Here is a 27,382-nt window from a genome sequence, read left to right on the forward strand (position 1 = left end):
ATCCCCTGCTCACTTTCTTTTCCTTCTGGCACTCCTATTCTGTGAATACTAGAGGCCTGGTGCATGAAATTCATGCACTTAGGGGTGGTGTCCCTCAGTCCAGCCTGCACCCTCTCCAATCTGGGACATCCCTCTCACAATCTGGACTGCTGGCTTCCAACTGCTTGCTTGCCTGCCTGCCTGATTGCCCCTAACAGCTTCTGTCTGCCAGCCTGATCACCCCCTAACCACTCCCCTGCCAGCCTGATCGCCCCCAACTGCCCTCCCCTGCCGGCCCGGTCACCCTTAACTGCCCTCCCCTGCAGGCCTGGTCGCCCCTAACAGCCCTCCCCTGCTGGCCGGGTCACCCCTAACTGCCCTCCCCTTCCGGCCATCCTGTGGCTGTGGGCACCGCCATCTTTGAGGGTGGGGTAGTCAATTAGCATATTCCCTCCTTATTGGCTGTGGGCGCTGCTATCTTTGAAGGTAGGGCAGTCAATTTGCATATTCCCTCCTTATTGGCTGTGGGTGCCATCATCTTTGAGGGCGTGGCAGTCAATTCGCATATTCCCTCCTTATTGGCTGTGGGCGCCGCCATCTTTGAGGGCGGGACAGTCAATTAGCATATTCCTTCCTCATAGGCTGTGGGCCCCGCCATCTTTGTGACATTGTGAAGGTCAATTAGCATATTCCCTCTTTATTAGATAGGATTGTTTTGATTCATGTTGTCCCATAGCTCCCTTAAGCTGTCCTCCTGTTTTTTAATTGTTATTTCTTTTTGGTTCTCTGATTGAGTGATATTTTTCTGCCCTATCTTCTAATTCACTGATCCAGTTCTTAGCTTCCCTTAATCTGCTGTGTATTCTTTCCAGTGTGTTCTTTATTAGTGCTATGTCATTCTTTATTTGCGACTGGTCTTTTTTCATAGTTACTATATCTTTTCTCATGCTGTAGAGCTTCTTTGCCATCATTATGCTGAACTCCACATCAGATAAATTTCTTATCTCCATTTTGTTTACCTCTTCTTCTGGAGAATTCTCTTGTTCTTTTATTTCGGGATTGTTTTTTTGTCTTCCCATTTTGTCTGACTGTTTGGGTTTGTGTCTATGTATTAGGTAGATCTGCTATGACCCAATCTCTAGTGCAGGACAATGTCAGATGCTGTTTCTGACTAGCCCTGAGTACCCTGTTTGGAGCTATCACCAATCCACCTCTTATGGCTCCCTCTGCTGGGGCTGGTTGCCTTTGGAAAGTACCAAGATGTGCACCAGGGATTGCTTTTCCTAGCCCAGGGCCAGAAGGATATCAGAGACTCAAAGCCTCCAGAGATCCACCTCTGCCTGCAGTCCAATTTACACTCAGTTTTGCTTAGACTCAGACCATCAACTACTGGGTGGGTCAAGAGAACTTCCAACAGGGTGGGGCAACTGCCTTCCCTTCAAGCAAAAACCACCTGGATATCAAAGGTTCTACAGAAAGATTTCCTCTGTGGGCAGCTGTATTACATTGAAAAGTGACCAGGATCAGAGCCTGGAGAATTGGAGCTGAGTTCCAGGTCTGGTACTTACTGAGTGACCTGAAGCAAGCCAAGTTGTTAATATCCTGGGACTAATGAGAAGTTCAGGGGTAACTCTAGACTCTAGAGCAGCCGTGGGCAAACTATGGCCCGCGGGCCGGATCCGGCCCGTTTGAAATGAGTAAAACTAAAAAAAAAAAAAAAAAAGACTGTACCCTTTTATGTAATGATGTTTACTTTGAATTTATATTAGTTCACACAAACACTCCATCTATGCTTTTGTTCCGGCCCTCCGGTCCAGTTTAAGAACCCATTGTGGCCCTTGAGTCAAAAAGTTTGCCCACCCCTGCTCTAGAGTCTAGAGTAAATGTTAGGCAAAATTGCAAGATAGTAATGTTGGAGATGGAGGTCAGGTACTTATACTAGTATATGCTTAGGAGCTTGGATTTCATATCTCTAATGCAGTCTTTCTCAACGTTGGTACTATTGACATTTTGGACTGAATAATGTGTTTGTGTGTGGGGTGTGTGTGTGTGTGTAAGTGTCTCCTGTAAATTTTAGGATGTTAAGCAGCATCCCTGGTCTCTACCCACTAAATACCAATAGCACTGTCCCAGTTAACAGCAAATAAAAATTTCTACAAACATTACCAGGTGTTGCATGGGGGGCAAAATCATAATGGTTGAGAGAGAACCTTTGCATTAATACAGAGCCATTGAACCTGGGATTAGTAGTTGGCTTATTTGTTTCAAAGAAATTATTTTTCTGATAATGAACTGTGTTTATTGTTACAAATTTTCATACTCTCGTAAATTCTAAAAATAGCGTTTAAAAAGTCATTTAAAATCCCACCAGGCAGAAATAACTGGGTTTTGTTTTTTTTTTAGCATTTGATGAATATTTTCTCAGCATGCTAGAGGATTTGAGGTACTCTTAAGGATTTAAGATCTTGACTTTGTTCTTGAAGTTATAATCTGTTAGCCTCTCACTAGTTGGCAGCAGAGAATTGGGTAGTGGCAAGACTTTTTTTTTTGTTGGCTTTATAATCACTGTGCGCTGGCCCCCAAACTCAGTATTTTTTTGTGTAGTATACTTCTTATAGGTACCACAGTTAGGCTAAATAAACTGGTTTGGTAGGAAAGCATTGGTAATTCATGTTTTTCCATGTAGGTTTTACAAACTAGTTAGTAGTTATTATTAAGGTTCTATTATATATCAGATGTGAATCACTGTATCTGAATTCTCAAAGGCCTCTAGAAGCTAGCAAATGGTACCACTACATTATAGATAAGGAAATTAGTACTCAGGAGGTTAAGGACTTTCTTAAAGTCACCCAGAGAGTAGATAGAAGAGTCTGATCCCTGCCCAAGTCTGTCTGATTCCAGAGCTAGGGATCTTTTCCATACATCACTGCTGCTACATTCATTAACTTTTAGCAGCAAGCACTTGTCAGTCCTTTATGTAAAGGGCAATTAGGTTGCTGAATATTGGACAGATAACTTTGGGTGGATGCACACACACACATGACTAGATTTACTTCAGTCACTCGGCAAATAGAGTAAGTGGTGGACATGCGAAGATCACACAGGGAGTAGCACTGAAGTATGTTTATTGGGGAACATTGTTCTTAGGTGTCACCCCTTCTCCTCCCAGCAGAAGGCAGCATGTATTCATTCATAAGCAATAGAATCATAAAATTGCATAGTTATCTTTTCCAAAAATGTTTGCTAAATTCTTAATATAATATGTTAACAAAAGCTTATTACTTTTCAGTTTGGAAAAAAAAAGATAAATGGTCATAAAAACAGTTTATGCTTATTAATAACATGAAAATTTCAGCAAGGAACTAATTTAGGAAAATGTTAGCCAACAATTAATAGTATTTCTTGTCCTAGCAAATAATGTTTATAAATTAGCTTTTAAAACAGTATTCTAATGATTGTATTTTTTTTCAGAAGATAAAAGAAATTTATTGGAAAATATTGTAATAATTTCTCTGAATCAAATGAAATAGTAAATCCAAATTGCATGGGGCTAATATATAATAATAAACTTCAAAGGATTCTCGAAAGAGTAAATAAGTTGTTAAACCATAAGATACGACTTTTTATTTCATAATTATAATATTTTTTTACCTGAACTAACTTCTGGTTTGTTGAGTGATAAGAGAATTGGATAAAGCCATTTTGTTCTAACTCTGATATTTTTTCCTGCAAACAGAAACACTGTCAGTTGTTGCTGTGGAACTAGAACTAAGGGACTTCTTGAATGTCCTTCCAGAAGATGGCACTGCAGCATTTTTCTTGCCATATCTTCTTTATTGCAGCCAAAAGAAATCATTGACTTGAAGGTATCATTTGGAAATCAGCATAATAGCATGTGAGACTGAATTTAAAAAAATTGAATGCCAAGTAAAATTATAAATAAAGGATTTTCATATTGAATATGTGCAAATGCTTTCATGTTGCTTACCTTACCATGGTATTTCATAATTTATTACCTGAATCCATTTAGATTCCATCTAGAATCTAAAAACTACAAGGTATAAGAATTTCCTCAAAGAAGCCATATATTTTTAGAAGTAGAGATTGACTTTTATTTCAAGGAAAATCAATTTACTGTTGTCAGAGATATGACCATCTTTTTCATCCCAGGACTACAAAGAACCATTTTGCAAGTATGTGTGAAAGAATGTCACTCCATGAGGTCCAAAATTCAGTCTCCTTGATTTTTCCAGTTTTTCTATTGGGTCCCTTTTAAAAACAATTTTCTTTGAGAAAGATGTTAATATTTTCCCACAGTAAAAGATTTCAAACTTTATTATTTTGTTACTTTTAAAACCCACTGCTGTCTTTCTTTCTGAATCACATGAAGTAGAATTTTACAAAGTAACTTTCTTGACTAGCTGTTATCATGATATGCTGAATACATGTTTTTAGCCAAAACCTCATTTCCATTTTTTGTTGATGTGTACTCTTGCTCTTTTAGCTAGAGTGTATGTGAAAATAAAGGAACATATGATGGTATTCACAACTGTGTCATCTTTTTTAACTCATCTCAAACAATTTTGAGTCCAGGTTCAGCTCATTGATAGTGTGCTTTGACTTTGGTTAAGGCTGGGCATAGTGCTACTCACCAGGCATCTGCCTCAACCATATTTTGAAAGTTTTCTGAGGATTTAATCTATACAATTCTTAACTCTGCCTTTTTTCAGTTTCAGATTCATATCCTTTTGACCATTTCTTCAAGGGTTCATCTTTCTATTTTATTTTAAATACTCATTTAACTTTTACTTTTAATTTTTATTTTATTATTTGTTTATTACTTTATATTTTATTTTTAATTATACTTCCCTGTACCCCTATGTCTACTGGTTCCTTAGGAATGATGTCAGCAGCACATTACAGGGATTGATGGGGAATCCAAAGATTGGAAACATATTAATGAATCTTAACACATTGCGTACCGCATAGAAATCTCTTAAGACATACGCCAGGGACCGGACGTTTTTGGGTAAACTGCACGTTATTTAAATCATCATAATGCACTTTAGGTGTTGTTTTTCAATTATAACATTTTTATTTACAAAAACAATTAAACAATTAAAGTTCCTAGTACTTTTTTAATGTATGATACTGCGTAAAACATTTTCTTCTATGAAGAGGGACCAAACAAAATTTATATAAGTATCTAGATTCGCTCCGTGAAAAACGAGAACACTTGTGAGCGGTCCTTAACAGATGGCACGTGAAACACGAGAAAACTCCTGAGCGGTACGAAATGTGTTAATAGTAATCCTTTGAGGTCTATCCAAGGACAATATCTGGTCATAGATTTTTTTTTTAAAAATACAGCTTTATATAGCCCCAGTGATGGTGACACAAATGGCCTATATGAATCAATTAAAATACCTAGTGTGTTAGAGTCAGCCATGTGTAATAGTCTGTTGAGCTTTTCGCATGAAACAGTGTAACACAGTTTCCCCGCAAATGCACAGAAGTGTATGTTTTCAGTCTTCCTTTAATGTTTATAGACATTCCTAAGTAAACATTCTATTCAACACTTTCAATACATTATAATGAATTGGTGGTGGTTGTTTTTTCTTTTCACTTAACACCAATTTATTTCTTTCAGCCAAACTTGGTCTCTATAGAAAAAGAAATTTTAAGACCATTATTAAAAATAGTATATATCATATGATTAAAAAAAATGTACATGGTACTTTAAGTATATTCTAATTTTTTAAATATTAGTTATTTTGTTTTAATTATTCTAGATTCATTTTTATTTTTCTGCTTAATCTATGTTTAAAAACACGTCTTTCATTCCAGTACTGCTTTGTTTAAAAAAAAATTACTTCCCTCCCTCTTCTCCTCCCCCAAGATCCTTATCTACACTAATAAAAGAGAAACATGGTATTTAGCATACGACCGCTACCCTTTTCATTGGCTAATCAGTGAGTATATGCAAATTTACTGTCAGCCAAGATGGCGGCCGGCAGCCAGGCACTGAAGCGAGCATGAGGCTTGCTTGCTGCGGACTCCAACGTTCCCCGCCTCACTTGTCGGCCTCTGAGCTGCAACTCTAAGCAACTATATACTATGTTGCAAATAAGAAGCTAAACAAAACCCCAGAAACCAGCCGGACTGAAAGCCAGCGGACCAAAACTTTGTATCGATGTTTGCAGCAGCGAGGCCTCAGAGCTAAAGCTGGCCCAGAATAAAAAAAAAAGAAAAAGAAAACAAGGAGCGGTTGGAAGCTTCAGTCACTCACTTCCGGAAAACAGCCCTCAGCCCCTCACCCAGACTGGCCAGGCACCCCAGTGGGGACCCCCACCCTGATCCAGGACACCCTTCAGGGCAAACCAGCCGGCCCCCACCCATGCACCAGGCCTCTATCCTATATAGTAAAAGGGTAATATGCCTCCCGGCACCGGGATCAGCGTGACAGGGGGCAGCGCCCAAACCCCCTGATCGCCCTACTCTGTGTGTGACAGGAGGCGGGGCCACAACCTCCCTATCCACCCTGCTCTGTGCCTGATAGGGGGGAGCTCCCCAATCCCCTGATTGCCCTGCGGCTCTGTGTTTGACAGGGTGCAGCACACCAACCCCCTGATCGGCCCTGCTCTGTGTATGACAGGATGCGGCGCCCCAATCCCCCCCCCACACATGGGCCCTGCTCTGTGTGTGACAGGGTAGAGCCATAACCTCTCCATTGGCCCTGCCCCGAGTGTGACAGTTGCGGCGCCCCAACCCCCTGATTGCCCTGCTCTGTGGGTGATAGAGGGTGGCGCCCCAACCCCCCTCCACAGGCCTTGCTCTGTGTGTGACAGGGTAGAGCCATAACCTCCCCATTTGCCCTGCCCTGAGTGTGACAGGGTGCAGCGCCCCAACCCCCTGATTCGCCTGCTCTGTGTGTGACAGAGGGCGGTGCCCCCACTTCCCTATTGGCCCTGCTCTGTGCATGACAGGGGGGAGCTCCCCACCCCCTGATTGACCCTGCTCTGTAAGTGACAAGGTATGGACCCTCAACCCTCCTGATGGGCCCTGCTCTGTGAGTGACAGGGGGCAGCGCCCCAACCCCCTGATCGGCCCTGCTCTGTGCGTGACAGGGGGTGGTGCCGCACCTCCCCATTGACCCTGCCTTGAGTGTGACAGGGGGCGGTGCCCCAACCCCCCAATCGGCCCTACCCTGAGCGTGACTGAGGGTGGCATTGCAACCTCCCGATCTGCCCTGCTCTGTGCATGACAGGGCGGGGCCCCAACTCCCAATCGGTCCTGCTCTGAGCCCAACCAGGGGCTGCACCTAGGGATTGGGCCTGCCCTCTGCCACCCCGGGAGCAGGCCTAAGCCAGCAGGTTGTTATCTCCCGAGGGGTCCCAGACTGCGAGAGGGCACAGGCTGGGCTGGGGGACCCCCCTCCCCCCGCCCCCCGAGTGCACAAATTTTTGTGCACTGGGCCTCTAGTCTTATCTAATAAAGAGGGAATATGCTGATTGACTGCTCTGCCCTCAAAGATGGCAGCGCCCACAGCCAATAAGGAGTGAATATGCTAACTGACTGCCCCGCCCTCAAAGATGGCGGTGCCTACAGCCACAAGATGGTGGTGCCCAGTCCCCTCAGCCCCGCCGGGGGCGGGCAGGCGCGCGGCAAGGCCCCGGCTGCTTCTCGCACCTGCCTCCAGAGTCCCCCAGTCCCCTCAGCCGCCCAGCCACCCAGGGCTGGCCCAAGGCGCAGGCAAGCCTCAGGTGGTAGCTGCCCAGCTGCCCAGGGCTGCCTGAGGCAGTGGTAATCAGGCCCGGCTGAGGCTTGCTCTGCTGGCAGTGGCAGCACCAGAGGTGTGATGGGGCGTTGCCTTCTCCTGATTGCCGGTTCGCCTCCCGCCCCTGAGGGTTCCCAGACTGTGAGAGGGGGCTGGCCGGGCTGAAGGACCCCCCTCCAATGCATGAATTTTCATGCACCGGGCCTCTAGTTGATTATAAAGGGAAAATAGTAACTTTATAATGGAGAAACCTGGCTGATACTACCTTAATTAAACACTCAAACATAACCCAGTAAGGGAACAAATCAACATCTTCTGCCTCTTGACATGTGTACTGAGAGAAACAATATCACTTCTGTGAGAGTCCGGCAAAGAAATGCCTAATCTGAATCTAATTGTGAGGAAACATTAGGCAAATCCAAAATGAAGGACATGCTACAAAGGGATGGCCTTGCATTCTTTAAAAATGTCCCAGTTGCAAAAGAGAAAGACTGAGGGACCTGTTTCAGACTGAGGGTGACTGAGGATGTGCCAGCTGGATGCGACACATGAGCAGGGTTTTCATTTTTTAGGAAGAATATGAGTAAAGCAGTTGGGGAAATTAGAATAGGGTCTGTAGTTTGGGATCACTTTTAAGTTCCTGATTTTGATAGATGTGCTGTGTTTATGTGTGAGAATATCCTTGTTTTGAGGAACATGAGTATATCCTATATAATAAAAGCCTAATATGCAAATCGACCAAACCATGGAATGACTGGTTGCTATGATGCGCACTGATCACCAGGGGGCAGATGCTCAATGCAGGAGCTGCCCCCAGCCTGCAGGCCCCAGGCTAGCCAAGGCGGGTGCCATCAGGGGCCCCCCGATCACCCCGCCGGGCACCCCACAGATCAGCCCTGATCGCTGGCTAGGCCTAGGGACCCTACCCATGCATGAATTTCTTGCACCGGGCCTCTAGTATATTTATAATGTAAATATAATGTAGATATGGGGAGAGACAGGGAGCTCGGAGAGAGAATAAAAGAGCAGATGTGGCTGTGCAAAAGAGCAACATTTTGTGGAAAATAGTAACATCTGGATAAGTGGGTGAAGGGTGTATGGGATTTTTTTTTTTTGTACTGCTCTTGCAGTTTTTCTGTAAATCTGACATTATGTCCAAATGAGTTTTTAAAATTTCTTTTCATTAGGTTAATATGGGGGTTAGATATTTACCAAGCAGAGTATTACATTGGATTTGGTTGCTTAGGAGACATACAGACTATACAGCCCTGGCCTATAAGGAACTTAAAGCTAAGCAAACTTTTTTTTTTCTAGAGGCTACTCCAAAATGTTACAGTATAAAAAAAGTACCCCTTTTTGTCATAGGAGGTCTTTATTAAGCTTCCTCTGGTAGAGGAAATGAAGCATTACATTAAGTATGACAGGACATCCATAATTTTTTTTTCTAAATTTTTGGGGGGGTGGGGAGGAAATATTTTGGTGCATAATACTGAAAGATTTCAAGCTAACCTCCAGTGCTCTCTGTGTGTCATGGTAGGAAGAAACTTATCTGAGATTCAGAATTAATGTAGACTTGCCCAAAGCTTTATCAAACTTCTATTTAAAGATAATTCAGACTGATAATGTGGCTCCCCACTTTTCTGTATATAGTTTAAACTGTCTTTTTTTATTCATTACTGCTTCTTTCAGTCCCATACAATATCTTTCTCTTTGTAAGTGCCAAATTTCTCTTTAATTTTTTTCCAACATGTGTTTTTCCTTCACATTTTTCATTTGTTCTACAATTTTCTCTATGCTTTCCTACTTTATTTATTTCTATTGAGTTTTAGAGAGAGAGGAGATGAAGAGAGAAACATTGATGTGAGAGTGGAACATCAATTGTCTGCCTTTTGCATGCCCTCCTCTGAGGATCAAGCCCACAACCCCAGACATGTGCCCTGGCTGGGAATCAAGCCAGCAAACTTTTGGTGCACAAGATGATGCCCAACCAACTGAGGCACACCAGCCAGGGCTTCTCTGTGGCTTTTTAAAAAATATATATATTTTTATTGATTTCAGAGAGAAAGGGGCGGGGGGAGAGAGAGATAGAAACATCAAAGATAGAAACATTCATTGACCAGCTGCCTCCTGCACACCTCCTACTGAGGATCGAATTTGCCCCTGATCGGAATTGAACCCGGGACCCTTCAGTCCGCAGGCCGATGCTCTATTCATGGAGCCAAACTGGCTAGGGCATCTCTATGGCTTTTTAAGACAATCTCCCCTTTCTTAACCAAGCAAGCAGTCGTCTCCCTCTTCTCCTCCAGACTCATTATGCAGGGGAACCTTCTCCTTGTCTGTGTGGGGTTGTATGTAGCAGCATCCTCTATGTGCCAGCCATTTGCATGCATGGATTTCCTACCTAACTGTTCTCTTGCTCTTGGTTATTTTTCTGAATAAGAACCATCCTTTTGTATGGTAAGCATGTATGCTAATGTTCTTTAGAGTCTAAAGTTTTCTTTTTCTCTTTGATCCTTCACCCTGCTCATCAGCTGCTGGCATGAAGCCTGGCGGTTTGTTTGTCTGTATGAGTCTTGGGTATTCCGGTGCTCAGTATGCTCTTTGTGATCAAAATTTTGCATGGAAGCAGTTTTTCATAGTGCAAGGTGTTTATGTAAGACCCAGGAGAAATTAAAACTTTTCATTTGCATTGATGGTTGATCTTTCAGTGATTTTTAATATTTGAAATATATTTACTTCTATATTTTCTTCCATTTATATGTTCCCTTTATGCCTATATTTAGGAAACACAAGGAGTTGTTTTCTCTACATAATTTCCCCCTGTAGGATTTGCCTTTGCCAATTCTAAACTCAGAAGACCCAGGAAAGAGCAGAGCCCGCGGCCACAAAGCAGGAATTTTACTTTTCATATAACACAGTGTGTTAGTGTTTATCCACAAAAGAGCTTTTTGTTTTCCTGTGAGTGGATGCTTGAGCGTCTATGGGGGAGGGAGTGTTCCTGCTGGGGTGGAGGAGTGGGGAATTTATATTCTGTTTTCTCCTAGGATCTTTGCTGTGATCTGCATGTTTCTGTCACCCCCACCACCCCTACAACCCAAAATTGTTATATATTGAAAACCTAATGTCCAAGATGATGGTGTTAGGAGGTAGGTCTTTGGGAATTGATTAGGTCATGAGAGCGGGACCCTTGTGAATGGGATTTGTAGACTCCAGAGAGCTAGTTTGATCTTTCTGCCATGTGAGGATATAGCAAGAAGTCTGAAACCCGAAAAAGGCCCCTCGCCTGATCATGCTGACATCCTGACCCCAGACGAATAGCCTTCAGAACTACGAAAATAAATTTCTGTTCCTTGTAAGCTACCCAGTTTTGTATTTTGTTATAGCAGCCAAATGGACTAAGACAGTCTTTCATAAACAATAATCAAGAACACCCTCCCACACCTGGGCAGTGTGGCTCAGTGGTTGAGCATCGACCTATGAACCAGGAGGTCATGGTTCAATTCCAAGTCAGGGCCCGTGCCTGGATTTCTGGCTAGATCCCCAGTAGGTGGTGTGCAGGAGGCAACCAACCAATGATTCTCTCTCATCATTGATGTTTCTATCTCTTTCTCCTTATCTGAAATCAATAAAAATATATTAAAAAGATATTTTTTAAAAAAGACCAAACAAACCCCGCCCTCCAGAATCAAGAAAGACACTGTTCTGCCTGATTACATAATTCAAATTATATTGCTAATTGGGGAATTTTTGGGGGGGTTTGGGGGGAGGGACGTTTGTATACCAGGTAACACCTAGAAAAAAGTTAGTTTTAAGAAAGAAATTAAATGTGTGATCCATGATCAGTGTCTTTATAGATGATATGACTGCTCACTTATATCCATTATAATTACACTGCATCTAAATTGTGTCATTTGGACTAGCTAGGAGTAGTGGAGCTGTTTTCAGAACCGACTGTTTTCAGAAAAGCAGTTAGACCATATAGCAGTAAAAAAAAAAAAATCCTGTTCAAAGGTAGAGGAGAAAGAAAGAACAGCCAATTCACAAATGCTTCCTATTGGGGGACGTATTTTGACAAAGTAGTGCATCTTAATTATATTTGTGGGTATATGACTTCTGGGATCACTAAGGTGATATTTACCTTTATTTGGTAGAACGGTGTAAGTAGTTTCCATTCCGGCATGGATGTGGTCAGTCACATGGCAGTGGAGTAACCAGATTCCAGGTGTTCTTGGGACCATTTCTAGGGTTTGGTATGTCCCAGGGAAAATGTCGAAGACATCAGAACTATAAACGCCCCTGTGCTTAATTAGAAAAATAACAACATTTATATGAAGTTTATTATATGGGAGAATTCAAATGTTTCATTGGCCAGCTCAGAGATATTAGACAAAAGGATTTGTTTAAAAAAAAAAAAGCCCCTGTATATTTCTGTGCTTAATACAAACAGTGGGATATATGGTCCTTGGATTCCTGCTAAAGCCTTGGCACTATGGCCTTCAGGTGAGTGTGGCGAAAAGAGGTCTGTTACCTCTTACACTTTAACAATGTTTTGCTTTTTATGGGAGCCCTTGTGTTACACAAGGGGAAATTCCTACCCTCTCTGCTAACACTTCTATTCAAATGCCCTACCCAGGAATATATGAGTAGAGCTCCATGAAAGTCCAGCAAAAACTGCAAATCCCAGGAGGAGTCCCAGATATAACAAAGACTGGTAATGGCAATTGAAACTGCCGTGTGCCACACTCTTAGAAAATAGTTATCTCTTGAAACTTTCAATTTTCCATGAGTCTCTCTGAGGAAATATTTTCTTCATTTGTATTAAAACATTGTCAAATTGAGCAAGAATAATGACCATGGCTGGCTCTTACCTTGTATTGGAAGCTGTGGCCATGGAAATGCACGGAGTGCAAGTCTATCTCATTGCCCATTCCCATCAGGTACCAGTTGACTTCATCTCCCGCACGCATTGTGAGGCCTTGCAGGTTCCCAAACATTCTCCCATTAATAGCTGGGGAAGCACATGATTTTTATGTTACCTTTCAGGATATTTTAAACCAAGAAATCATAGAAAATATGATTGTGAGGTCAATGAGTGGGATCTTTTCTGAGGTACTAGAAGTTATTTCACGACAGATGAGGGAAATGAGTACTTTAAGGTCAATAATGTTACACTGCTATCTAGTCACTTAGCATCAAAAGCCTTAAGCCTGATTTGAGTTTATTTAAAAGGGAATGAGAATTTGGAATGAGGAGAGAAGTAAATAGATGATTTTGCTTTGAACAGAATTCTACCTCTAGTGAGACAGATGAGGTTCATTTCAAAAGGAATAGTCTCCAAAATAATTGTATTTGAAAGGAAAGGGTTTTAGAATAATGTATCATACCATGCATTTTATTGCTTTCTATGAATTCATCATTGTCTTTGTTTACTTTCTCAGGGTGATCAGAGTATGTTTTGATGTTGTCATCTAAGTACCAAGATTCATTCTCATCAAAAACTAAAAACAGAAGTGAAAATTCCAGTTTCTTTATAGGATTGAATACTTTCGGGTAATGTCTCCGACAAACAATCAGTGGGCCAATTAATCCACTATAGAGATCCTGAAAAGAGCAAAAACTTCAGTCATCCTTGTGATATAGGTCAGGATTTGTTTGTTTGTTAATCCTCACCTGAGGATATTTTTTCCACTGATTTTTAGAGGAAATGGAAGGGAGGAAGCGAGGAAGGGAGGAGGAGAAAGAGAACAAGAAACATGAATTTGAGGAGACACATTGATTGGTTGCCTCCTGCACATGCCTCACTGGAGCTGGGGAAGGAACCTGCAACCCAGCTACATGCCTTTGGGAATCAAACCCGAGAGCCTTCAGTGCACGGGGCTGGCACTCTAATCACTGAGAAACAGCAGCCAGAGCTAGGTCAGGATATCAGAGAACTGGAGGGGAACCTTATTGCCCATGACCTGAGGAATTTTGGAAGGACTGATTTAGGTAGTAAACTTTACCCAATGTGGTACAGTCAAGTCAGCAACTTTCTACTTGAAGCTGTTAAATTGGAACAATGGTGAGTTACAGGTAGGGGGTGTGGGTGCAGAGGCCAAATATTGACTCAGCTAATGAGCAGCAATTTAAAAGAACCCCAAATGAACAGTGTTGGTTTGCCTATTCCATAAGCCAAGCACTATGCCAGTCACTGAAATTCCAGAGATGAATCATATAAAGCCTTGCCCTATAGGAATTCAGTCTAGCCAGGGAAATAGAGGAGCAGAAGAAGGAACCCCCTGCTGTGGTGGAGGTATGTACAGTGCTAATGAACACAGAAGAGGAAGACCTCAGTTGACTTAAGCCTATGGAAAGTCTGGTTTGGCTGGGCATTAGTAGTGGTAGATTAGTTCCTGAAGGACCTTTGTGTTGTATCATGTTCAGGAATTTTAGATTTTGTCTTGTGGGACATAGGTGGCCACTGAAACATTGAACATGGAATGGCAGCGTATTTGCATTTTAGCCCAGTCATCCTGATGGTGGAGTGAAGGAAGGCTTGGAGGGGGGCGATACAGGAGATTAGGAAGCCATTGCATTGTGGAAGCAAATTACAAGGACCTGATCTATGGAGATGGAGAAAAGGAATGGGCTGAGGCCTATGTATGTGAATTCCTTGGTGGAGCTAAGAGGATGCATTCGATACTTTATATCCAGGGTTCTAGCTTGAACAACTGAGTAGATTGGGTGCTTCGGTGCTATCTAGTACAACAGGAAATACAGGAGGAGGTGGAGGAAGATCTCGATTTCCACTTTAGAGTTGCTGAGTTTCCAGTGCTGATGGAGATGTTCAGTCGACAGGTGTATAGACAAATCTGGAACTCAGGAGAAAGATTAGGACTAGAGATTCAATTCTACAAAAGAATTTGGGGACCTGTTCTGATTTGTCATTGTTGAGTGTTTTGTTGGCTTTGGAATATTTAGTCAAATAGCAGTATTAGTTGTGCTGTCATTGGTGAGGTCAGCATTTTAAACCATGTAGTAATAGAGCTCTGAAATCACAGACATCAGTTTTTTGTGTTTATGTATTCTGATGTGAAAGGGAAATAAAAAACTGTATTGATTAATATTTAAATCTGTGTTACCCACAATCAGCAGTCATAGATGTATCCTTAAACACAAACAAAAAGAAACCAAAGTGGATTGCAGAGCCACTTACTCCCCTGGGAATATACTGTAGAACTGGCCTACAGAAACTAACCTCATCTTCCTTCAGCTGTGTGTCTGTTTTGGGACTTTTCACAGAACACAGATGATGTAAGTTTACCTTAACTTGATCTACAGTTGAATAGTAGGCCCATGGAATACAAGCAGAATCCTCACTTCCAGCTCCAGATCTTTCTGGGATTTTCCATATGTAAGTGTGAGTTTCACCTAAATTAATCAAGTATTGATGCATCCAGTTATATTCAGTATATATACATATATATATACACACACACACATACACACACATATGTACATATGTATGTATATACAGGCTTAATCTTAAGAACCAGTGACCCAGAAACCGGAAATGTGAAGGAAATTAGATTTAAAAAGTAGTGGTACTCAAAATTGTTTTCAGAAATTTAGTTTTAGGATAAAATGTAAGATACACATTTCTATCTTCTTTGTCAGTTATGAATTAACTGGACTTGGCATGCATGCAGTACCACAATAGCCAGAAGAGGGTGAAATAGGGCCCAAACATTGAACCAGACCCTCATAAATTTTCTCCTCCTAGTTGTTTTGGCTTTCAGGAGATAACAGCAAGCCTCCGCACAGTGCCCGGACACCACCAGACAAGCCAGGCCTGACTGAGCTCAGAGGCTGGAGTGGGTGCAGAAAGCCAAATGAACTCCACTGAGCCCTACAGGTGGCCAGAACCAAAATCTGCCCCTAGCCACACACCAGGTCCTCGAGGACAGTATGCAGAAGCAAGGGTGCCTAGATCTCACCCAGTCAGACCCTGCCAACTTGGATTTTCTTTATACTTTCTCTCACCCTTCTCATCCTTACCCTAGATAACTTAGATCCAAGAGCCCTTTAATTAGAATTAATATGTATAGCTCCTTTCTAACCTCGTTTAAAATTTGCTCTAAGCCCTTGTCTGAGAGAGATTGAGTCTTCCCTCCTGTCTCCCTGCCTGGCTGCCTGCCTAATGAATAAATCTATTTTTTTCTGGGATAACTGTTGCCTCGGACTTTGGCCTCTCTGTGCTCAAAGGACATCAAATTCCTTGATGTTGTTTGGTAACAGTGGCAATTCCAATATCCCAACTTGAGGAAACGTTGCAACAGATCTCTTCTTAGCTTGAAGTGTGTTTCTCTACTACACTGTCCTCATCCCCACCGAGCTAGCATCTGCCCCAGTCTCCTGTGTCTGTGTGTCTGGACCACACCATGTGACTCCCTCACTTCACCATGGCCTTCCTTTTCTCCTTTTGTAGTTATCCTCAGTGATTTCACGATACCTGGGGAAGAGCCATGAGACCTTGATCTCATAGGTCACTGACCTCTCTAGTTTGTCCCATTCTGTCTGTCATACTATACACTGTGTGGTCACAACTCTGTCACACACAGGACCGTACCCTGGACCTTGACACTCTAAAGATGGCCAGTTGCTCCACTCTCCTGTCTTGTGAAGGCTTCTACCCTGGTCCATTTGTACTGTGTTCTCCAGCCGATCTCTGCTCCCAGTCACCCAGGGCTTCCTGTACAGCTGCTCACAGGACCTTGACTTTCAGCCATGAAAGGCACTGTAAACTCCATGTATGTAGTAGACCTCACTATTACTTATTCATTCTGTCAGACTTTAATTGGCCAGAGTCTAACAAACCTTTATTAGGGAATCAAGTAAGACATGATGGATGGTCTCAAGGGATGTGATAGGCTAGTTTCTTTTTCCTTAAGCCCTCCATCTTTTCTGTCCCTATGTCCTCACCCTTTTCATAAGAAGACTATTTCACTGAGAATAAAGCATAGATTTACCTCCAGAATATATTGTCTCTTCATCTATACTCTTATTTTCATGAGCTGAATAATGGCATTTCCTTCTCCATTTCCACCACAATCTGCTGTCACCAGGTGTCCAATGCCCAACCTTGGCACTGACTGGACTCCTCCTCCTTCCCTAACCTTCTATAATGCCCAGCCTTTCAGCAGGTCCTCTTAACGACAGCTTTAAAATAAAACCAGAATGTGACAACTTACCATTTCCGCCATTTCTAAGCTGGTCCAAGACTCATTTACTTACCCAGATTATCACTAAAACCCTCTAACCCAGCGGTTCTCAACCTGTGGGTCGCGACCCTTTGGGGGTCAAACGACCCTTTCACAGGGGTCGCCTAAGACCATCGGAAAACATATATAATTACATATTGTTTTTGTGATTAATCACTATGCTTTAATTATGTTCAATTTGTAACAATGAAAATACATCCTGCATATCAGATATTTACATTATGATTCATAACAGTAGCAAAATTACAGTTATGAAGTACAACAAAAATAATTTTATGGTTGGGGTTCACCACAACATGAGGAACTGTATTAAAGGATCGCGGCATTAGGAAGGTTGAGAACCACTGCTCTAACCAATCCTTGCTTCTTCCCTTGTCCCCTACAGTCACTGCCACACACTAGCCAGACATTCCTTTTAAAAGTGTTCATAGGATCATCATTCTCCAGTTCAAACCCTTGTAGGGTTTTTAGGATAAAATCTAAGGTCCTGACTATGACCTCTTAAGTCCCTTAGCATCTCACCTCTTCCATCTCTCCCTTTTGCTCTGCTGGCCTCTGGTTTCCTCACTGTTCCTCAGACATACTAAGTCCTCTCCCATCTTGGGACCTAGAATGCTCTTCTCACACAACTCTGCCCAACTAAGTGGATTGTATTTCTCATAACTTAAATGTCTTCACCAGTGGCACCTCCTCAGAGAAGCCCTTCTGATCACCCTACCTAAAATAGTGCCATTGTTACTTATTCTCTCTCATCTGCCTTAATTTTATTATTATTATTTTGGTTAATCCTCACCCGAGGACATTTTTCCATTGATTTTAAAATTTTTATTTTTTTTTTTAAGAGAGAGAGAGTGGAAGGGAGAGGGAGAGACAGAGAGACAAACATCGATGTGAGGGAGACACATCGATTGGTTGCATTCTGCACACCCCAACCAGGACCTGGATCAAGCTTGCTACTGAGGTATGTGCCCTTGACTGGAATCAAACCCGGGACCCTTCAACCCACGGGCCAACACTCTATCCATTGAGCCAAACCAGTTAGGGCTCATCTGCCTTAACTTTTTTATATATTGTTTATCTCCTAGGAAGACTGTGAGGATCATGAGGGCAGGGCTTTTCATTTCTACTCCCGTATATAGTAATTTATTGTTTCTCACTTGATATACAGTTGCAAGTATACAAAACAGAGTTGATTCTTATATTATGATTTATTAATTATTGTATTATTTTCCATATGAACATCTGTAAACCTACTTCTGGCCCACCCTGTATTTGGGAACTGCTAAATTACTGAGAAATGGCTCTTCCCTAAGAGCCAACTTTACAACTAATAGATGAAAAATACAGTTCTTCTGAAAGAAAATACACCCCTGAATTTAAGTTATTTTGGCTTTTACTCTGTTAAACATTTATTGAGTTCTTATACATTTCAGATAGTGCGTTAGATACCAGAGATTTAAAATTTCAAGTGGCAGCCTCTGTCCTTAGGATCCTATCCCCAGACACAGGCAGGAGAGCCTTCAGTCACGTTCAAGGTGATCAGTGTTGTCTGGGGTGTGTTCTAGCTGCGTGGAGAGAGACCATCTCTTCTGGCTCAAACCTGAGTGTCTATGGATGCCCAACACCATCAGATTTCTTCCTCGGTGCTGTGCATTTTTTTTAGTAGGTGAATGCAATCATACACACACATGCAGACACATTTCCTTGTGTCCCCTCTTGACCACCTCCTTCACTTTCTCAAGCAACAATCATTTGGAAGGAATACCTTCCTGACAAGTAATTTGTGGAGAAGCTGTAAAATCTATTGCACACCTCCACCCCATGCGTACCTAGGAAGGTGGAGTAACAGTAGCAATCTCCCACCCCATGAGTACCTGGGAAGGTTGGAGTAACAGTAGCACTCTCCGTTTTCACCCCATGGGCATGTATCGAGTAGGGCCTTGTAGCCATGTTTTTAAAGATAATAGTCACTTTGTCTCTAACATCTGCATGAAGTTGTGGACCTGGCAAGAGTGAAGAGGAAGAGTGGCTTATATGCTGTCAGATCAGAAGTTCTAACTCAGAAATAAAAACACAGATTGGATAATTTAGCATTAAGGCCCTAGTCCAGTGATGGCGAACCTTTTGAGCTCGGCCTGTCAGCATTTTGAAAAACCCTAACTTAACTCTGGTGCCGTGTCACATATAGAAATTTTTTGATATTTGCAACCATAGTAAAACACTTATATTTTTGATATTTATTTTATATATTTAAATGCCATTTAACAAAGAAAAATCAACCAAAAAAATGAGTTCGCGTGTCATAGGTTCGCCATCACTGCCCTAGTCTGTTTTACCTCCTGTGGCTCCATACTGTATTACTATTGGATTATACCTCATTCCAGAGGATTCAGGATAAAAACACTAGTATGGCTGCAATCTCTTATTTTATCTCCAGGCCTGGGGAAGTTTGGGCCTGAAAGCCCCCTGCAGTTTAATGGCCTAATCCTGGTGAATCACTGTGACTCATCCCTGGCCAGGAGTCCTGATCTCAGCATTTGGACTTCCAGAATTTCCTGGGCCTGAATTAATAACTGCAGGCAGTCCTGCATTTGAAAGGATGGGTGGGGCTTCCCAGCCTTTTCTCCTCTCCAGCCAATCGTAGCTTGTTTTCTGTCTGGGAGAATTTCTGTGAACCAGCAACACTGCATTCTCCCTGGGGTATCTTTCTCTAAGGCTGAGGATAACCAAGCCCCAGAGAACTCTGTTAGTGTGGAAACACAGTGGGGTTGGGAGTGGTGTCCCTTATACTTGACGATTTTCAAGGAAATTCCCAAGACCAGTGTTAGTCAAGTTCTTAAACATTGTGTCTTAAAATGATTCCTGAAAAATTGAAGAGATCTTTTCCCCCTGCTGTGTGCACAGTAACACTTTTTTCTTTCCCTATCTCCTTATCTATATATAAATTTCTCCCCTTTGGAGTTAATCATTTACATCTTAATTTTAAAAGTAAATAGCTATGATTTTTTTTTTTTGAGGGATGGGAGAATAATGGAGAATTTGGTTAAGAATTTCATTAGAAAGTAATTTCTAGGAATTTCACCCAAACTATAAGCATCAGTTTAATAAACACCAAATATATATAATTTCATTAGTATATGGGATAATATATTGCTTTTGACACAGTATTTTATTATGCCATATTTATAGGCTTCTCATTTTTATTGAGTGACATTTTATTTTTTAAAGATCTAATTGGCTTTATTAAGAGATTCATTAATTTGGCAGCCTCCCATATAGCAACTAGAACTCTCCTATTTTTATTTAAATAACTGATACATGAACCAAGAAAATGAAACTCCTAAACATGGACCATCACCACATGCGGCAGCACATCACTTGCCCACACCTGGTGAACTGTAGCTGTTAGAGTACCTAGAATGCCCAGATGTTCTTCTTCAGCTTTTCTCTCCACTGGAACTTGGAATGTGCCATCAGTGTATTGCCGATACACAACTTTCTTGTACTTTGAGCCTATGTAAAATTCTTCCTTATCTAAAAATGCATTATTCGAAACACTTAAAAAAAACACACACACAACTAAGTTAGTATTTGTTTTAGTGAAAGTGGAAGTTGAGTTTTAAATTGTGAATAAACATACAATTTTTACTTAAGTAATTATGCTAGTTTTCAATACCACTCTCCCATTCCCGCAAGACTTTAAAAATAGACATGGGTGGTAGAAAGTGCACCTAGGCAGAGTGGAGCCTGGATTCTGCCACTAAAATGACCCCCAGCTAGTCATTTCTCATTGGAGTCTTGGTTTCTTCTCCTCTGAAATGAGGTATTAGAGGAGGCCATATCCAAGGTTTATTTATTGCTCTAAAACTGTATGGGTCCAGATTTCACCACTGACATGTTCCCTGGATACTACAATGTTTCTAGTCTATAGGTACTGAAGTAGCCATGTTCTTCTAGATATTTTCTTTCCCTAAAGTTTTTATTGACTCCTAATGGCTCCTGTGGCCTTTTGACTGTTTTACCCCAATCACTGAAATAACCTTTTACAACTTTACATCACAAATCATAATCACCATCGCAGTCAAACTGCCCAGGTAACCACTGTCCAGATACATGTTATGAACCAGATATGAATATATGCCCACTCCTATCTGTCCAGTCATACCACAAAGGGCTGGTGCATTATGTGGGAGATAATAGAGGGGACAGTACAAAAGGACTAACCACAGTGTGGGTGAAGCTGCTCTAAATGGAAGGGTTCTGCAGCTCCAACCACCACCCTTAGCTAACATCTATTCAAACTGAACTTATTTTTTCAGTCCCATGATTTATTTCAAAAGGTACCCAGCCCCAGCAGAGGGAGCCATGATTTACTTGTTATTGGTGGTTTTGAACCGTATTTTCCTGTAACTTCTTCGAGGGCAGAGACCATATCTGTAATACTGCCCTCAATTTAAAGTTTTCTTTCATACATACTAGTAATAGCTTTAAAAATGTGAAATAACTGGTTAATAGACTAATAACAAAATCTTTGGAGAAAAGATAACATAAATAGCAAATAGTTGATAGAGAAAATAATACTTTAGCTCTGAACTGAGACATTAATTGTGGTGTAAGTTTGAAAATCAGTGACAAGATAAGGGCACATGAATGTAAGAAGACAGTCCAATAGAAAAGAAAGAAACGTGAATAACTACAAATGGAAAATTGCCTGTGAAAAAATTGAGAGAAACTGAAATTAATGAGAAGGATGCCTAGGAAGCATTTTGTTGTTATTCTTATTTAACACAACTTTATTTTACTGCAATTTCACATAATTCTGCCTTCTTTGAAAGAGAAACTAAAAAATTGGGAATCTGCCTAGAGAATTACCTTTGCTCTTGTAAACGATGCAGCTCCTTTTCCCATTCCCTGCTTGGAGAATAATCCCATTCCACCTCCACCGCGGCAATGAAGTAGGTCCGCTCTCCCAGGTATAGGTTTGGATTCTCAGACAGCTGCCTGCGTTGGCTCACAGTATATTTTTGCTTCATGCCACCAGTGTAGTGATCAGTTGTGAGGCACTCAACATCGAAAGTCCCTTGAAAGGTAAATGAGAAAGCATGTCACTCCTTTGCTCATTACCTTCCGTGGTTCCTCACTTTACTCAGAATCAATACCAAAGTCCTTACTGTGGCCTGGGTTACATCAGCTGGCTTCCCACACCTCTGATCATGTGGCCTACTACTCATGCCACCCAAGCCACATGTCAAGGGTTTGCCTGCCTCAGGGCATTTGCATTTGCTGTTTTCTCTGTATCTGAACTTGTGTAATGAATGAAGGAAAGGTTGCCCTGGACCTGTCTTACCTTTTAGTGGCACATAAGGAACAACAACAACAAAAAGCCTGAAACAAGTTATCATTTTTTCACTTTTTTGTTTGTTTGTTTTACTCATTCAGAGCAAGACCTGTGGGAGTCTCTGAATTTGCATGGCTATGGTTCTAGTATAAGTTATTTAACCGCAAAGAATTGACAAATGAACGCTACATCTAGGCTATAGAAAAATGATGAGAAGTTTAGGTAAAGAGCCTTTAGTGAGTCTTCCAGTGTCTAGTCTGATTTGCCAGTGTAACAGGGAATAAAAAACTTATACTACTCTGGCTAACCATAGAATAGAACTAAAATAAGAACCAACAAAGGAGATTAAAAATGGTGGCAGAGTAAGTGGAAGCTACACTGACAGTCTCCCAGGAATAAACTGGAAGTACAACTAAAATACCGAAAAACCACCCTGAAAAATCAATTGAAGACTAGCTGGAGAGAACCATGATAACCAAGGATGGAAAGTGGAGACCCCATAGAGACTAGTAGGAACTGCGGAGGCACAAAAGGGCTGGCTGAGCTCCCACAAACAGCAGCTGAAGGCCTGGAGGGATATCTCAGCTGTGGGGGGTTCCTACTGAGAACCCTGGGTTCTAAACCTGAAGCTGGGCATGATAACCCCGAGAATCAAAACTGATAAAAGTGCCCACTGAATGTCTGGCTGTGAAAAGCAGTAGGGTTACTGTCCACCAGTGAGAGATGGCTGGAAATGCAGGCACTTTCTTAAAGGGCCAAAAAAAAAAAATTGTGTGCAGCCACTCACCTTGGGCTCTGGCAGATGGAGGGCAGAGAAGACTGGAGCTATGTGAGGAGAGTACAGGGTTGGGGGCTCTGGGATTGGAGCTCAAAGGGCAACCACCCTGCTTTCCTGTGCTGAGTCATTCCATCACACTGTGAGAGGACCTTTGCTATCCAGGTGGTTTTTGCCTGAAGGGAAGGCAGTTACTCCTATTGGAAGAACTGTGGTCCATAGCCTGAGGCTAATCAAACTGTAAATTGGACTGAAAGCAGAGGCAGATCTCTGGAGGCTTAGAGTGTTTGCCTGATTTCCTTCTGGGCCTGGGAATAGGAAAAGCAGACCCTGGTGGACATCTCGGTTATTTCCAAAGGTACCCAGCCCCAGCAGAGGGAGCCATAAGCTATAGATTTTTGATAGCCCAAACAGGATACTAAGGGCCACTCAGAAACAGTGTCTGCACTAGAGATTGGGAATCATAGCAGATCAACCTAATACATGACACAAACCCAAATAGGTAGTAAAATGGGGAGACAAAAAATAAACAAACAAAAACCTCAAATAAAAGAACAAGAGAATTCTCAAGAAGAGGTAAACAAAATGGAGATAAGAAATTTATCTGATATGGAGTTCAGCATAATGATGGCAAAGAAGCTCAACAGCATGAGAAAAGATTTAGTAACTATGAAAAAATACCAGAAAGAGATAAAGAATGACATAGCACTAATAACACATTGTAAGGAATACACAGCAGATTAGCAGAAGCCAAGAATTGGATCAGTGAATTAGAAGACGGATAGGAAAAACTCACTCAATCAAAAAGGAAAAAAAAGAAAAAAGAAAAGAACCAAAAAGTAAAGGACCAAAAATAAAAAATAAAACAATTAAAAAATAGGAGGACAGCTTAAGAGAGCTGTGAGACACCATGAAATGTAACAATATTCACATTATAGGAATGCCAGGGGAGAAGAAAGTAAGCAGGAGATAGGGAACATGTTTGAAGAAATAATGGGAGAAAACTTCCCTAACCAAGTGAAGGAAACAGTCACACAAGTCCAGGAGGCATAGAGAGTACCAAGCAGAAGAACCCAAACAAGTTCTCACCCAGACACATCATAATTAAAATGCCAAAAATTAAAGACAGAATTTTAAAGGCAGCAAGAGAAAATCAATTTGTTACTTACAAAGGAGCTCGGATAAGGCTGTCAGCTGATTTCTCATCAGAAACTCTACAGGCCAGGAAAGAATGGCATGAAGTATTTAAGGCAATGAAAAGAAAGGATCTGAAACCAAGATTACTATATCCAGCAAGTCTATCATTTAAAATAGATGGTGAAATAAAGAGGTTCCCAGACAAAAAGATGGCTAAAGGAGTTTACCACCACCAAAAAGGCACTGTAGAAATGCTAATGAGAAGAAGAAATATACCAGAGAGAAACATACTAGGCATACAGAATTAAAATGGCAATAAATAAGTACCTATCAATAATAACCTTAAATGTAAATGTATTAAATGCTCCAATCAAAAGATATAGAGTAGCTGAATGGATACAAAATCGTGACCCAATTCTATGCTGTCTACAAGAGACCCACTTCAGAACAAAAGACTCATACAGGATGAGAGTGAAGGGATGGGAAAAATTTTCTATGCAAATGGAAATATAAAAAACCTGGTGTAGTAATACTCATATCTGACAAAATAGATTTCAAAATGAAGGCCATCACAAGAGACAACAAAGGTCACTATATAATAATAAAGGGATTGATTCAACAAGAGGATATAACTCTGGTAAATATATATGCACCCAATATAGGAACACCTAAATATGTAAAAAAAAAAAACAAAAAAAAAAACCCCACAACTTCTAGAAGACATTATGGGAGAGATCGACAGCAACACAGTCATAGTGAGGGACATTAACACTCTGCTGATTTCGCTGGATAGAGCTTCCAGATTAAAAACTAACAAGGAAACAGTGACTCTAAATGACACAGTGGATCAGATGGATTTAATTGACATTTGTAGAACATTTCACTCCAAAGCAGCAGAATATATATCCTTATCAAGTGCACATGAGATCTCATGTTAGGACATAAAACAAGTCTCTACAAGTTCAAGGAGACTGAAATCATATCAAGTATCTTCTCAGATCATAATGGAATGAAACTAGAAATCAACTACAGTAAAAACACCCCAAAACATTCAAACACATGGAGGCTAACTAGCATGTTATTAAACAATGAATGAGTTACTAATGAGATCAGAACGAAATAAAAAAAACTTCCAGGAAACAAATGAAAATGAACACATAACAATCCAAAATCTCTGGGACACAGCAAATGTATTCCTGAGAGGGAAGTTCATAGCACTACAGGCCTACCTCAAAAAACAAGAAAAATTAATAATTATTTAACTCTACAACTGAAAGAATTAGAGAACAAAAAGAAAATCCCAGAGTAAGTAGAAGGAAGGAAATAATAAAGATTAGAGCAGAAATAAATGACATAGAGATTAAAAAAAACCAAACACCTACAAACAATACAAAACATCAATGAAACCAAGAACTGGTTCTTTGAAAAAAAAAAAATAAACAAGATTGATGAACTGTTAGCCAGATTCATCAAGAAGCAAAGAGATGGAGAAACCAAGATGGTGGCATAGGTAAATACCGGAAATTGCTGCCTCACACAACCACTTCAAAAATACAACTAAAAGACAAAATGGACATCATCAAGAACCACAGGAAGGCTGGCTGAGTGGAAATTCTACAACTAGAAGGAAAGAGAAAAGCACACTGAGACTTAGAGGAGGTACTGAGGCGCACATGGAAAGGGCTGGCAACTGAGGACATGGTTGTCTTTTTCAATCGGGAGGGAGTCTCAAGCTCCCAACTGCTCTAAACTCCAGTTCCGGGCGAGTCTCTGGGGACCCAGACTCATATGGGGAGAAAATGGACTGTCTGGCATTGGTCGGAACTCGAGGTCAGCTTTCTCTCAGAGGTGCTTGAAGCGATTACCGCGGGACACTGAGACGCTGGGCTTCTTAGGGTAGGACTGAGGATCAGCCATAGCTGTTTGCTCCACCCTGTTGATTCCCTGAGACCCTGCCCCACCCAAGCTGTGCGCAGAGGCTTTTGCATATGAAAGGCCTGGCCCTTTGCAATCTGAAAATTACCCAACAAACTGCAGCTGGGTCAGAGAGACCCAGAACATCCAAAAGAAGGCCCAAGGCCCCACAGCAGCTTGCATTGCTTCATAGCTGGGCCTCATCTGGGCACCTCCAAACCCCAAACAAAGAAGAGGAATCTGCAGATCTCTCCATAGCTCCTGCTGGGTAGCCTCAGGCAGAGGCTAAATTAGCACCTCCTTAGAGATCCAAGAGCCAGTGTACCCAGTGGTCAGAGTGGGACCATCCAGATTACAACTCTTCAGATCCATAAGGGACACACTCAGGGGGTAGACTCAGTGAGCACCAAAGCCCCACTGAAGAAAGTCTTGCCCCAGAAGGGTGACTCCAGCACAGAAGTTCTCCCACTGCAGACACAGCTGATTCTCACAGCCAATGGGCCTGGAGGTCAATTTCTCCCAGTGATACCTACAGCAATCAAGTCTTAACCACAACAAGACTGTGCACAAGGCCCACAAAGGGGTGCACCAAGTGTGTCCACCTCAGGTAATTGGGGAGGCTGAGCCACTGGGCCCTATAGGACACCTAGCACACAAAGCCACTCTATCAACACAGGGAAGCATAAAAAATGCGGAGACTAAGAAACAGGTCATAAATGACAGAAATGGAGGAAAGCAAACTACAGGATATAGAGTTCAAAACCACACTTTTAAGGTTTTTCAAGAATTTTCTAGAAACCGCCCATAAATTTAGTGAGACCTTCGAGGTTATGAAAAAGGACCAACTAGAAATTAAGCATACACTGACTGAAATAAAGAATATTATACAGAATTCCAACAGCAGACTAGAGGATCGCAAGAATCAAGTCAAAGATTTGAAATATGAAGAAGCAAAAAACACCCAACCAGAAAAACAAAAAGAAAAAAGAATCCAAAAATATGAAGGTAGTGTAAGGAGCCTCTGGGACAACTTCAAGCGTACCAACATCCAAATTATAGGGGTGCCAGAGGAAGAGAGAGAGCAAGATATTGAAAACCTATTTGAAGAAATAATGACAGGAAACTTCCCCTACCTGGTGAAAGAAATAGACTTACAAGTCCAGGAAGCGCAGAGAACCTCAAACAAAAGGAATCCAAAGAGG

General features: G+C 41.5%; 2 protein-coding genes across 12 annotated transcripts in view; one reads left to right on the top strand and one right to left on the bottom strand.

Annotated features, from left to right (window-relative positions):
* The window catches only part of HPS3 (HPS3, biogenesis of lysosomal organelles complex 2 subunit 1), a 76,655-nt gene extending 72,127 nt beyond the window's left edge, over positions 1–4,528 (top strand). For 3 of the 8 annotated variants that reach the window (XM_023753753.1, XM_023753756.1, XM_023753757.1), the window contains one exon: positions 3,716–4,528. In XM_023753753.1, coding sequence (XP_023609521.1) covers positions 3,716–3,843 — 128 coding nt within the window. In that variant the 3' untranslated portion in view covers positions 3,844–4,528. Of the gene's footprint in view, positions 1–2,382; positions 3,400–3,715 lie in introns of those variants that run through there. The other 5 variants (XR_002829230.1, XR_002829234.1, XM_023753754.1 and 2 more) reach the window with 4 other exon arrangements.
* Positions 1–27,382, bottom strand: part of CP (ceruloplasmin) — a 99,683-nt gene that overhangs the window by 10,234 nt on the left and 62,067 nt on the right. For 2 of the 4 annotated variants that reach the window (XM_014455784.2, XM_014455783.2), the window contains exons 12-18: positions 21,889–22,096; positions 20,431–20,573; positions 18,891–19,019; positions 15,060–15,166; positions 13,141–13,357; positions 12,625–12,764; positions 11,895–12,057 (exon numbers count right to left, since the gene is read on the bottom strand). In XM_014455784.2, the coding sequence (XP_014311270.1) occupies positions 11,895–12,057; positions 12,625–12,764; positions 13,141–13,357; positions 15,060–15,166; positions 18,891–19,019; positions 20,431–20,573; positions 21,889–22,096 (1,107 nt within the window). Of the gene's footprint in view, positions 1–4,067; positions 4,249–5,384; positions 5,643–11,894; positions 12,058–12,624; positions 12,765–13,140; positions 13,358–15,059; positions 15,167–18,890; positions 19,020–20,430; positions 20,574–21,888; positions 22,097–27,382 lie in introns of those variants that run through there. The other 2 variants (XM_023753752.1, XM_006088652.2) reach the window with 2 other exon arrangements.

The sequence above is a fragment of the Myotis lucifugus genome, unplaced genomic scaffold (genome assembly GCF_000147115.1).
Source record: "Myotis lucifugus unplaced genomic scaffold, Myoluc2.0 scaffold_50, whole genome shotgun sequence".
NCBI classification, from domain to species: Eukaryota; Metazoa; Chordata; class Mammalia; order Chiroptera; family Vespertilionidae; genus Myotis; species Myotis lucifugus.